Source organism: Pyrgilauda ruficollis, unplaced genomic scaffold (genome assembly GCF_017590135.1).
Source record: "Pyrgilauda ruficollis isolate IOZ18807 unplaced genomic scaffold, ASM1759013v1 scaffold96, whole genome shotgun sequence".
NCBI classification, from domain to species: Eukaryota; Metazoa; Chordata; class Aves; order Passeriformes; family Passeridae; genus Pyrgilauda; species Pyrgilauda ruficollis.
The window spans coordinates 1-11,293 of NW_024531710.1; the positions used below are offsets into that span (position 1 = coordinate 1).

The window sequence follows — 11,293 nt, forward strand, 5'->3', positions numbered from 1 at the left end:
CACCCAGTGCCACCTCCTTGGGGACACTCAGTGCCACCTTCATGGGGACACCCAGCGCCACCTCCTTGGGGACACCCAGTGCCACCACCTCCAGGATATCCTGGGAGAAGGGGTTGGGATGGGGATTTTGGGGTCCCTCTGTGTCCCCACATTCCCCTGACAATGTCACTTTTGGGGACACCCTCGAGGCCATGGAATTCCAGAATTCCCAGTTGGGAATCCCAAGGGCCAGAATGGGGACAGGGCCAGGTGCCACCCCTGGACCGGTGTCCCCATGTCCCCAAAATCCTGGAAAAGGGATCCCAATCCCAGCTGGTGGCTTGGGGCTGGGTGGGAACAGCCTTGGGAGTGAGGAATGGCAATTTAATCCAAGGAAAACATTCCTGGAGTAGGGAGCAACAAAAAAGGGTCTGGGAATCCCAAACCCAGCCAGGATTGAGGCAGCAACACACAAATCCCAGGAATTTAACCATGGAAAACACTCCTGGAGTGGGGAACCCCAAAACTGGGATCTGGGAATCCCAAATCTGGCCAAGATTGAGGCAGGAACACTCAAATCCCAGGAATTTAATCCATGGAAAACATTCCTGGAGCTGGTGTGTCCCAAAAAAAAAACCAAACAGGATCTGGGATAAAAGCAGAGCCCCAGATCCATTCCCTGTTTTCCCTCAGGACAATCCCACACCCTTTTCCTGGGAAACGGAAATTCCATTTCCCTCTTTCCCATCAGCCCCAGATTTGTGGGAATGTGGCTGGAACAGGCTCCTCCATGCATGGAATGTGGGAATTTTATCCCTGGGATCTTGGGGATTTTTCCCATCCTTAAAATCAGATCAGTGCCTGGATCAGTGCCAGGAGCAAGGAGTGGGGACAGATTCACTCCAGAATTCCCAGTTTTCCCTCTGCTTGGGATGGGTTGGGAAAAGCAGGGTAGGAGAAGAAGAGGAAGCAGCTGGAATTTTATCCCGGAGCAGCTTTATTGAGGGGAGAGATAAAAAACCCGGGATTTTAAGCCCTCATTACACCAGGAAATGAACCCCAATCCCAATCCCAAGGAATTCCCTGCTCGCGCTGCTGATGGTGGATCCCAGAGGGGATCCCACCCTTGGGATCATCTCCCCACCTTTGGGGGGCTCGGGAAGGGGATCTGCTGTCAGGGATCCCAACTCCCATCCCAAATTTTATTTTGGGATCAACCCAGATGGGATTGAAGAGGAGAAGAACATTCCCAGGAAACCTCAAAGCCTTGAAGGGGAGATCCAGCAGATCCAGGTGGGATTTGGGGCCACTCAGGAACACCAGAGCTCAGCCCAGGAATAAATTTGGGATTGTCCAAGAAGAGGAAAGCCCAGAGGAAACCTTGGAATGGGAGGCTGGGAATTGCGGGATGAGGCCGGAGGATCCCATGGGACGTCAGCAGGGAGGCGGCTCCGGTGTCACCGTCACCAGCACGGTGTCCTCGTCGCTGTCGTCCGAGCTGCAGATGATGATGCTGCTGCCCTCTGCAAGGGAAATCCCAAAATTCCAGATCCCATGAGATCAACGTTCCCGAGCTTTGCACCAGGAACCAACCAGAGCGTGGGGGCAACCCCTGGAATGGTGGTGACTACATGGATCCTGAATTCCATGGATCCCTCATCCCACGGATCCTTCATTCCATGGATCCTTCATCCCATGGATCCCTCACCCTGTGGATCTCCCACCCCATGGATCATTCATATGGATCCTTCATCCCACAGATCCTTCATCCCGTGGATCCTTTCCCCCTTGGATCTTTTATCCCATGATCTTTTATCCCATGGATCCCTCATGCCATGGATCCCTCATTCCATGGATCCATCATCCCATGCATCCCACACCCCATGGATTCCTCACTCTATGGATCCTGAATTCTACAGATCCCTCATCCCATGTATCCCTCATCCCATGTATCCCTCATCCCATGGATCCTTCATCCCATGGATCCCTCACCCCATGGATCCTTCGGCCCATATATCCCTCGTCCCACAGATCCTTCATTCCATGGATCCTAAATTCCACGGATCCTTCAGCTCATGGATCCCTCACCCCACGGATCCTTCAGCCCATGCATACCTCATCCCACAAATCCCTCATTCCATGGATCCTTCATCCCATGGATCCCTCACCCCACGGATCCTTCAGCCCATGCATACCTCATCCCACAAATCCCTCATTCCATGGATCCTTCATCCCATGGATCCCTCACCTCATGGATCCTTCATCCCACAGATCTGCATCATCCCCACCCTTGGTCAAGATTCCCATTGAATGGGGGCGCAGAAAGGCTGGTAAGGATCCCATGGGATGAAGAAAAGCGGGATAATGATGACAGTGACATTCCCGGTGCCCACCTGTGTCACCGACACGGACGCAGTTGTGCTGTGACGTGGAGGGGCCGGGCTCTGTCCGGAATTCCCACTGGAATTTGAGACGGCTGGGACCCGGCTCGTGGTCACATTCCAGCTTCAGGATTTTGGGAGACACCTGGCTGCCCCTCTCTACGCTGGACAGCGGCCGCTTCTTCCAGCAGGGGAGTGGGAAAGGCTGGAAAAATGGGATTGGGATTGGGGTGGGATTGGGACTGGGATCCCAGCAGATCCCACTGGGATGGGATGGATGGGCCTCACCTGCTCCACGTGGATCTCTTCCAGGCTGGAGGAGATGCTGTGGGGTTTGGGATGGATTGGATCCTCTTCCTGTGGGAACAGCGGAGAGTTAGGATGGACTTGGGTCCCAGTGGAGGGGTGGGAACACCCTCGGGAATGGGGAAACTGAGGCATGGAGGGTTTGGGATGGGTCTGGGGGCTGCTCCCATGAATTTCCCAGGGATGGAGCAGTGCTTGGTGGGATGTGGGAATTTGTGGGTGAGGAAAAGCCTGGAATACCGGGATGGGGAGGGAAAGGAGAGGTGCAGGTTTGGGATGGGGCAGGAGCACCCCGATGTCTCACCAGGTTGTTCTCCAGGGCCGCCTCGACCTCGGAGACATCTGGGGATGGAGAAAACCAGGATGAGACCTTGAGCCAGAGCTTCTGGAGCCGGGAAAATCCCACCTGGCAGCTCCAAACCCCTTCCCTGGGATTGGGGTGGCCCCGGGGGCTTGGGAGGCTCTGGGGAACCGGGAATGAGCGTCCCCAGAGCCACCGGGATGGGGGACACCCAAAGGGGCTCCACAAAAACAACGGAGCAAATCCCGGCCCTGGGAGGGTGAGGAGCTGGAGCAGGGAAACAGGGGAAAGGAGGAGGAGGAAGAAGGAGGAGAAGTAGAAGGAAGGAGAATAAGGGGGAGAAGGAGGAGGAGGAAGAGGAAGAAGAGGAGGAGGAAAAGGGGAAGAAGAAAAAGAAGAAAAAAAGAAGAAAAAGAAGGAGGAGAAGGAGAAGAAGGAAGGAGAACAAGGAGAAGGGGAAGAAGGAGGAGGAGGAAGAGGAGCAGGAGGGAGAAGAGGGGGAGGAGAAGTGGAAGAAGGAGGAAAAGGAAAACAAGAAGAAGGGGAAGAAGGAGAAGAAGAAGCAGAAGAAGAAGACGACAAAGAAGAAAAAGAAGAAGAATCCAGCCCTGCCCCTGCTCACGGAGGGTGCTTTGTAGCCGGCCCAGCCCTCACCTGGCCGCCCCGTGACTCGCTCCACCAGCGCCCGCAGCCGCGCCCGGCACTCGGCGAAGTCGGGGGGCTCGCGGAGCTCGGGGGGCTCGGGCGGCCGCAGCTGCCGCAGCTCCATCAGCGCTCCCTTGACGAAGGGCTGCATGTCCATCAGCTCCTGCTCGCCGCCGTAGCGCCCCAGCCTCTCCACCAGCCTCTCGGCCGCCTCCAGCCGCAGCAGCGTGCCCTCGGCTCCGCACAGCTCCTCCGCCAGCGCGCTCCGGCCGCGCTCCGGCCGCGCCTCCAGCAGCGCCCGCAGCTCCTCCGCCTCGCTGCGCACCAGCTCCTGCAGCCGCTCGGCGCTGGCGCGGACGCGCTCCCGCAGCCGCTCCCGCTGCTCCTCCCGCCGCGCCGCCTCGCCCCGCAGCCGCGCCAGCGCCACCTCGAAGGAGCGGCGGAGCCGCTGCAGGTCCCGGCGCAGAGAGCGCAGCTCGTCCTGGCGCCGGCGGCTCTCGGCGCGGAGGTCCCGGAACGGAGCGTGGCGAGTGTCCAGCAGCGCGCAGGGACAGCACAGAGCCCGCTCGCAGCGAGGGCAGTAGATGCTGGCAGGGGGGACACACGGTGGCATCAGGGACCGGTGGCAGCAGGGACATGCGGGGGTGGGTACAGCCGGGAGCTGCTCCGGGGGTACCGGGATTGGCTCCCGGGATGGGGGGCATGGATACGGATCAGGGATGGACAGGGGTCAGGGACAGACAGGGGTCAGGAATGGACACAGGGCAGGAATGGACAGTGGTCAGGGATGGACAGGGGTCAGTGATGGTCAGTGATGGTCAGCAATCAGTGACGGACAGGAGTCAGGGATGGACAGTGGTCAGGGATGGACAGGGGTCAGTGATGGTCAGAGGTCAGGCATGGACACGAGTCAGTGATGGACAGAGGGCAGGAAGGGACAGGGATGGACAGGGGTCAAGTATGGACACAGGGCAGGAATGGACAGTGGTCAGGAAGGGACAGGGATGGACAGGGGTCAAGTATGGACAGGGGCCAGGGATGGACACAGGTCAGTGATGGTCAGTGATGGTCAGAGGGCAGTGATGGTCAGCAATCAGTGATGGACAGGAGTCAGGGATGGACACAGGGCAGGGATGTACAGCAGTCAGGGATGGACACTGGTCAGTGATAGTGATGGTCAGTGGTCAGCAGTCAGTGCCCATTCCAGGACATCCCAGGCCATGCCCAGCCCCCTCTGGAACCTTTCCCCAGATCCCTGCTGGAGCTCCCTTGGCTCCCCGGGGTCTCTGAGGGGTCACTGCCATCAGTCCCCAAACACAGGGGACAAAATCCCCTCGGCAGAGCTTTGGGGACAGGATGGGATTTGGGAGCAGGAGGGGATTTGGGAGCGGGGTGAGATTTGGGATGGTGGAGATTTTGGATGAGGTTTGGGGATAGGAGACATTTGGACACAGGATGAGATTTCGGCCCATCCCACTCCTGCACATTCCAGGCTGGAGCATCATCCCCAAACGTCCTGAAGCAGGGTGGGATTTGGTGACAGGACAGGATTTGGGGACAGCATGAGGTTTGGGTACAGGATGAAATTTGTGGATGGGGGGACATTTGGGAGCAGGGCGAGATTTGGAGACAGGACAAGATTTAAGAACAGGACGAGGTTTGAGAACAGGACGAGGTGTGGGGACAGGACGAGGTTTGAGAACAGGACGAGGTGTGGGGACAGGACGAGGTTTGAGGTGTGGGGACAGGACAAGACTGGGGGCCAGGATGAGGTTTGGCACCACGCCCACACCGGGGCCCAGGCCGAGGCGCTCCCACCTGCACACGCGGCTCTCCTCGGGGTGGCTGGCGCTGGAGCAGAAGAGGCTGCAGGAGCCGCGCGTGTCCTCCAGGAACTGCCGCGCCGAGCCCGCCCGCAGCTCCTCCACCCTGCGCACCCGGTGCGCCTTCTTCTTGTGCCACCACTGGTGCTCCTCCAGGCAGCGCCCGCAGAAGAACTCCTCGCAGTCCGAGCACCACACCAGCGCCGCCTCGGCGCGGCAGCGGCTGCAGCCCGGCCCGCCCGAGCTGCGGATCTGCCGCCAGAGCTGCAGGCGGTTCCGCAGGTTGCAGAAGAGCAGGTTGTCCACGGCGGGCGCGCCCGTGGCCGCCTGGCAGCGCGGGCACTGCTTGGTGTCGCTCAGGCAGGCCGGGCACAGCGTGTGCAGGCAGCGCAGCAGCCGCGGCTGCGCCGAGTCCTGCCCGCAGCCATCGCACCGCAGGAACTGGAAATCTTCGTCTTCCTCTTCACCCTCATCCTCGCCCTCCGCGGGATGGGACGGAGGGGAGGCCGGAGCGGCGGGGCCCGGCTCTGGGGGAAGCTCCGGTTCCGGGTCTGGCTCCGGTTCCGTCTCCATCTGCGGAGATGCGGGATTGTCCCGTGGGATGGAGGAAGTTGGGGCTCGGCCCCATAAATCGCGCCCGGGGTTCTGCTGTCCCGCCCCTCGCAGGTTCCTCCCCACCCTCCCGAGCTCCCTTCCTGGAATTTGGGCTTTCCTAAGCGTCGGTGGAAACGAAAGCAAAAGGGTTTTGGTGCCGTCACCGCCACCGCCCCTTCCTGCTTGGACAGAGGGAAAAGCGGGGACACCCTGGCAGCGACCCCAAAACCTCCCCGGCAGCGACCCCAAAACCTCCCCGGCAGTGACCCCAAAACCCCCTTGGGTAGCCACCCCAAAACCTCCCCGGCAGTGACCCCAAAGCCCCCTTGGCAGCGACCCCAAAACCCCCGGCAACGATCCCAAAACCCCCGGTAGCAACCCCAAAACTCCTCCGGCAGCGCTGTCCCCAGCACCAGCCCAGTCCCCAGAGGTGTCCCCAAAGGTGTTCCCAAAGGTGTCCCCAGAGGTGTCCCCCTCGCCACTCCTCACCCCCAGCCCGGCAGCGCGGACAAACCCCCCCCGTCCCCCCGATAAATATTTGGGGGAGCCAGAAAACGCCGGGACCCCCCTTCCCACCCCGCCCTAAAAACGCACCCGCCCCCTCTCCCCGGGCAGGAGCCGCCCGCGGGGAGCTCCGCTTTGTCCCCGTGTCCCCCCCGGGGGCTCCGGTTTGTTCCCGTGTCCCTCCGGTACCTGCGGAGCGCGGCGGGGCCGGGAGGGAACGGGAGAGAGGGCGGGGAGAGGGAGGGGAGAGGGAGGGGAGGGGAGACCGGGAGCTGTGGGGCGGGGCCGGGGGAATCCGAGTGTGCGGGGACCGGGGGGATGCGGGATCGGGACGGGGATTTTGGGATCGGGATGGGGATGTTGGCACCAGGATGGGGATGTGGGACCGGGATGGGGATGTGGGATCGGGATGTGGGACCGGGAAGGGGATTGTAGGATCGGGATGTGGGATCAGGATGGGAATGTGGGACCGGGATGTGGGACCGGGAAGGGGATTGTAGGATCGGGATGTGGGATCGGGATGGGGATGTGAGATCAGGATGTGGGACCGGGAAGGGGATTGTAGGATCGGGATGTGGGATCGGGATGGGGATTGTAGGATCGGGATGTGGGATCAGGATGGGAATGTGGGATCAGGATGTGGGACCGGGAAGGGGATTCTGGCACCAGGATGGGGACGTGGGACCGGGATGTGGGGCCGGGAAGGGGATTTGGGTCGGGGAAGGCGCTGCCGGTACCGTGGGGGCGGTTCCGAGCCCCGCCGTGCCGGGGCCGCTCCGGTCCCGGTCCGTCCCCATGGTCCCCGCGCGTGGGGCCGTGCCAGCCCCGCCCCCTCCGGAAGGGACATTCCCGGCCCTATTCCCGGCCCTATTCCCACCCCAATCCCGGCCCCGTTCCCAGGATCCCCTCCCTTCCCACCCCGCGACACGGGAGGATGTGGCACGGCCACAAGGCCGGGGCGGAGATTTTGGGGACAAAACCCTTTTGCCACCCGCTTTTGGGGCTGGGCTGCCCCGATCCCAAATCCCCGCGCTCCCGGAACGGGATCCGCTCACCGGGCCGGGATTTGGGATGGGATCCGCTCCGGCGCCGTCACATGACAAAGCCACCAGGAAGCGCCGCCGCTCCTCTTTCCTGTCCCCATCCCCGCGCTGGCGACAACGCCACCTCGCCGACTGTCGCCGGAGCGGGGCGGGACCGCGGGCGGATCGCGGAGCTCCGGGGAATTGTCCCCGCGGGGGCACCTGGGGTGGCACCGCGCGGGTTTGTCACCTCAGGTGGCAGCGAAAAAACCCCAAAATGTTTTATCAATCCTCAGCCCAGGTGACCCCAAAGCTTGTCCTGATGTCCCGGGAATGTCACCAGCCCAGGTGACCCCAAATTCTGTCCCCAGGTGACCCCAAATCCTGCCCTGGTGTCCCTGGAGTGTCCCCAAGCAAGGTGACCCCAAACCTTCAAGTGCCACCGCCCAAGGGGACCCCAGATCCTTGAGTGTCACCCTGAGCCCTGCCATGGTGTCCCTTGGCTGTCACCAGCCCCAGGGGACCCCAAATCCTCAAATGTCACCTCCCCAGGTGACCCCAAACTGCCCCCAGTGACCCAAAACCCTTCTGGGTGTCCCTCGAGTGTCCCCACCCCAGGTGACCCCAAACCCCATAAGGGTTGGATCGGGATCCCGGAATTCCCTGGGATTTGCCCCATTTGGGGTCATATTCCCAACCCCAAAATTCCCAGTTTGGGAATCCTCCTTGGGAATGGCAGGGTTGTGGTCGGGATCCTGGAATTCTGTGGGATTTGTCCCATTTGGGGTCGCATTCCCAACCCCAAAAAGTCCTGGCAATCCCATAGGATCCTCCTTGGGACTGGGATCCTGGAAATCTGTGGGATCAACTGCTTTGGGGTCACATTCCCAACCCCAAAAACCCCCGGTGATCCCATGGGATCCTCCTGTTCCCAGCTGGAATTCCCATGGAAACCCCAATTCAGAGCGGGAAATCCTCGCTTCGGGGGAAATTCCTGGGATGTTCCCAAATATCCCAAATGGACGCCCCGAAATTCCCAGGAAATCCCAGGAGATCCCGAGAAATTCACCCTGAAGGAATTCCCAAGGGTTTGGAGGGGCTGGAGAGGGAAATCTGGGATTGGGAAAAATGGGAATGGTGGGATCCCAAATCCCAGTCTGGAATTGGGAATTCTGGGATCCCAAATCTCAGTTTGGGGAAAATGGAAATGCCAGGATCCCAAATCCTAATTTTTCACAGAAAAGTTCCAGGATCCCAAATCCCAATTCTGGGATCACAAAGTCCAAAAATCCAATTTTTAGGATTCTGGAATACCAAATCCCTGTCTGGGACTGGGAAAAATGGGAATTTTGGGATCACAAATCCCAGTTTGAGATTGGGAATTCCAGGATCCCAAATCCCAGTCTGGGACTGGGAAAAATGGGAATGCTGGGATCCCAAATCCCAAAACTCCAATTTTTTCCCAGATTTTTGGGCCTTGGAAAAGGGGGAAGAACTCAGAATTCCCACTGGGATTTGGGATCAGTCTTTTTCCACTGGGAAAAGGAGGGAATTTGGGATCCTGGATGGGATTTTTCCCAATTTTTCCTGCCTTTGGAACTCCCTGATCCCAAAAATCCCAGGAATCTCTCTGGAATCAGATCCCCTCCTCCTCCAGCCAGGATTTTTCCTGGGAAAAACCTCTGGGAAAAGGGAAAAGCTCTTCCCAAACTCCCATTTTTCCATGGATTTTTACATTTTGAAAAAATTGGGGAATAGGATCAAATCCAGGGTGGTTTTTTTGGGATAAAATCCCAGTTTGGGATGAGAGAGAGACGGGAACTGCACCCCCAGGAATCCCAAAGCCCGGAATTCCAATCCCTGCTCCAAGGATTGTTTGGAATTCTCGGATCCCACCAGGATAAACAATCCTTGGAATTCCTGCGCTCGCAATTCCCTCCCCCGATCTCAAAAGTGGCGCCAAAATTCCCTTTTCCTGCTTTTTTCTCTCTCTTATTTTATGGAATTTTGGGTTTTCCCACTGCCAGCCCCAAATCCCAGGATTTTGTGGGGCTGAGAAAGGAAAAATTTGGGGGATCTGGAGGGAATTTTGGAGTTTTTCAAGGATTTGGGCGTTTGTGGGAAAGGGAAGAGCCGGGATTTGCTCCCTTTGGATTTGGGATTCCTGGCCATGGAAAACTGGGAATTGTGGGGTCACCTCAGCTGGAATTCCTTGGGATGAGATTCCAAGAGGGATTTGGGAAATTGGGATTTGGGAAAGAAATTCCCAATCCCTTCCCAGGCCTCAAATCCTCATGGATTCCTTCCCAATCCAGGTTTTTTTTTTTTTGGGCTCACCCCTCGGTTTTCCTGGGATCCAGAGGGATTTTGATCCTAAAAACTTGGGAAGAGCCCAAATCCCAATTCCGGAGCTGGGAATGAGAGAAAACCTCTGGAAAATCTGGGAAAACCCCAAAGAAATCAGGGATGAGGGAAAACCCTCAGAATTCCAGCAGCTCTCAGAATTCCTGGGATTAAAACTCGATTTTTAGGGAAAGTGGGATGGAAAAAAAATCCCCTGAATTTGGTGCTTTCCTGGCTCCTTGGGAATTCCCAAAAAATCCCTCTCCCGTTTTTTTTCCGAGAAATCAGAAATCCCCTTTTCCCCACGGAACCTCCCCCATTCCCAGAATTTCCCCTCTGGCTCCATCCCGAGGGATTTTTCCCAAAATCCCAAAGGGATCCCGGAGTTTCCTGGGGTGAGGAGAAGCCTTGAATCCAAGGATTTTTCCCCCTCGGGGAAATTCCCAGAATTCCCGATATCTCCCTGACGCAGGAGCTCAGCCTCTGGAATTCCGGGAATTTCCGTGCTGCTCCCAAAGTATTTTAAACAGAGAGAAAAAAAAATTAAAAAAAAAAAACAAAAAAAAAAAACCAACAAACAACCAAGATTGGGGGATTTTGGGATGAGGGAAAAGCCCTGGAAGCAGAGGAGGGGTTGAGGCTGAGCCATAAAATTTTTTGGGAATGCTGAGCCGGTTCCAGCTCCAAAACCCCGGGAATTCCTTTGGGATCAAAGCCAGGAATTCATTTGGGGTCGATCTTTGGAAAAAAAAAATCCCAAATGCAGGGGGACTTTTCCAGGGAAAAAGGAGGAGAGGGATTTTGGGATTTGGGAAAAATGGAGCTGATGGAAAACTGGGAACAGGGTGTGGGGGGGGGGGGGGGGGGGGGGGGGGGGGGGGGGGGGAATGAGGAGGGACAGAAATCCCATAAAAATTCCATATTAAAAATTCAATTTAAAAAAGAGAATTCCATAAAAATTCCATTTAAAAAACCAGAATTGGGATAACAAAGGGCATGAAAAAAATCCACAAAAATGAGGAAAAAATGGGAATGAGCCTGGAAAATTTATGGGATTTATTCCAGGGAGTTTTCCCTATTTTTCCCTTTTCCTTGGATGGAATGGGAAGAGCCAGGAGGGAGGAAAATGAAGGAATTTTTGGGATCTCGGTGATTCCCCATAATCCAAACCCAAATCCCATATTTTTTGGGGGGGATAGAACTAGGAATTATCCCCGGAATTTGGGGTCTCGGAGCCTTGGCTGAGGATTTTTGGGAATAGGGGAGGAGGATCCCAGGTTGTATCCCAAAAATAAAAAGGGATTTGTGCATCCAGAGGGGTTTGGATCACCGGGAATGACAGAGACCCCAAAATTCCCAGCCTGGGAGCCAAAATTCCTTCTTTTTTTGGGATAG

At 57.4% G+C, this 11,293-nt stretch overlaps 1 protein-coding gene across 2 annotated transcripts; it reads right to left on the reverse strand.

The window, feature by feature from the left end:
- Positions 1 to 994: 994 nt before the first annotated feature.
- Positions 995 to 6,751, reverse strand: PML (PML nuclear body scaffold). 2 transcript variants are annotated; one of them, XM_041489823.1, is made up of 7 exons: positions 6,624 to 6,736; positions 5,431 to 6,008; positions 3,622 to 4,199; positions 2,971 to 3,008; positions 2,649 to 2,717; positions 2,373 to 2,565; positions 995 to 1,502 (listed from the first exon to the last, which is right to left on the reverse strand). In XM_041489823.1, the coding sequence occupies exons 2-7, from the start codon at positions 6,006 to 6,008 to the stop codon at positions 1,414 to 1,416; spliced, it is 1,545 nt and encodes a 514-aa protein (XP_041345757.1). In that variant the 5' UTR covers positions 6,624 to 6,736; the 3' UTR covers positions 995 to 1,413. The 2 variants fall into 2 exon arrangements, with proteins under 2 accessions (XP_041345757.1, XP_041345758.1); XM_041489824.1 differs by having other exon boundaries at positions 996 to 1,502; positions 6,723 to 6,751.
- Between the last annotated feature and the right edge of the window lie 4,542 nt (positions 6,752 to 11,293).

What these genes read in the sequence shown, in the direction of transcription:
- PML (XM_041489823.1), bottom strand. Translation starts at nt 6,008, where the DNA reads ATGGAGACGGAACCGGAGCCAGACCCGGAACCGGAGCTTCCCCCAGAG. An exon ending in GCGAGTCACGGGGCGGCCAG is followed by an intron (nt 3,009 to 3,621) that starts GTGAGGGCTGGG and finishes CTCCATCCCCAG; the next exon opens with ATGTCTCCGAGGTCGAGGCG. An exon ending in CGTCCGTGTCGGTGACACAG is followed by an intron (nt 1,503 to 2,372) that starts GTGGGCACCGGG and finishes TTTCCCTTGCAG; the next exon opens with AGGGCAGCAGCATCATCATC.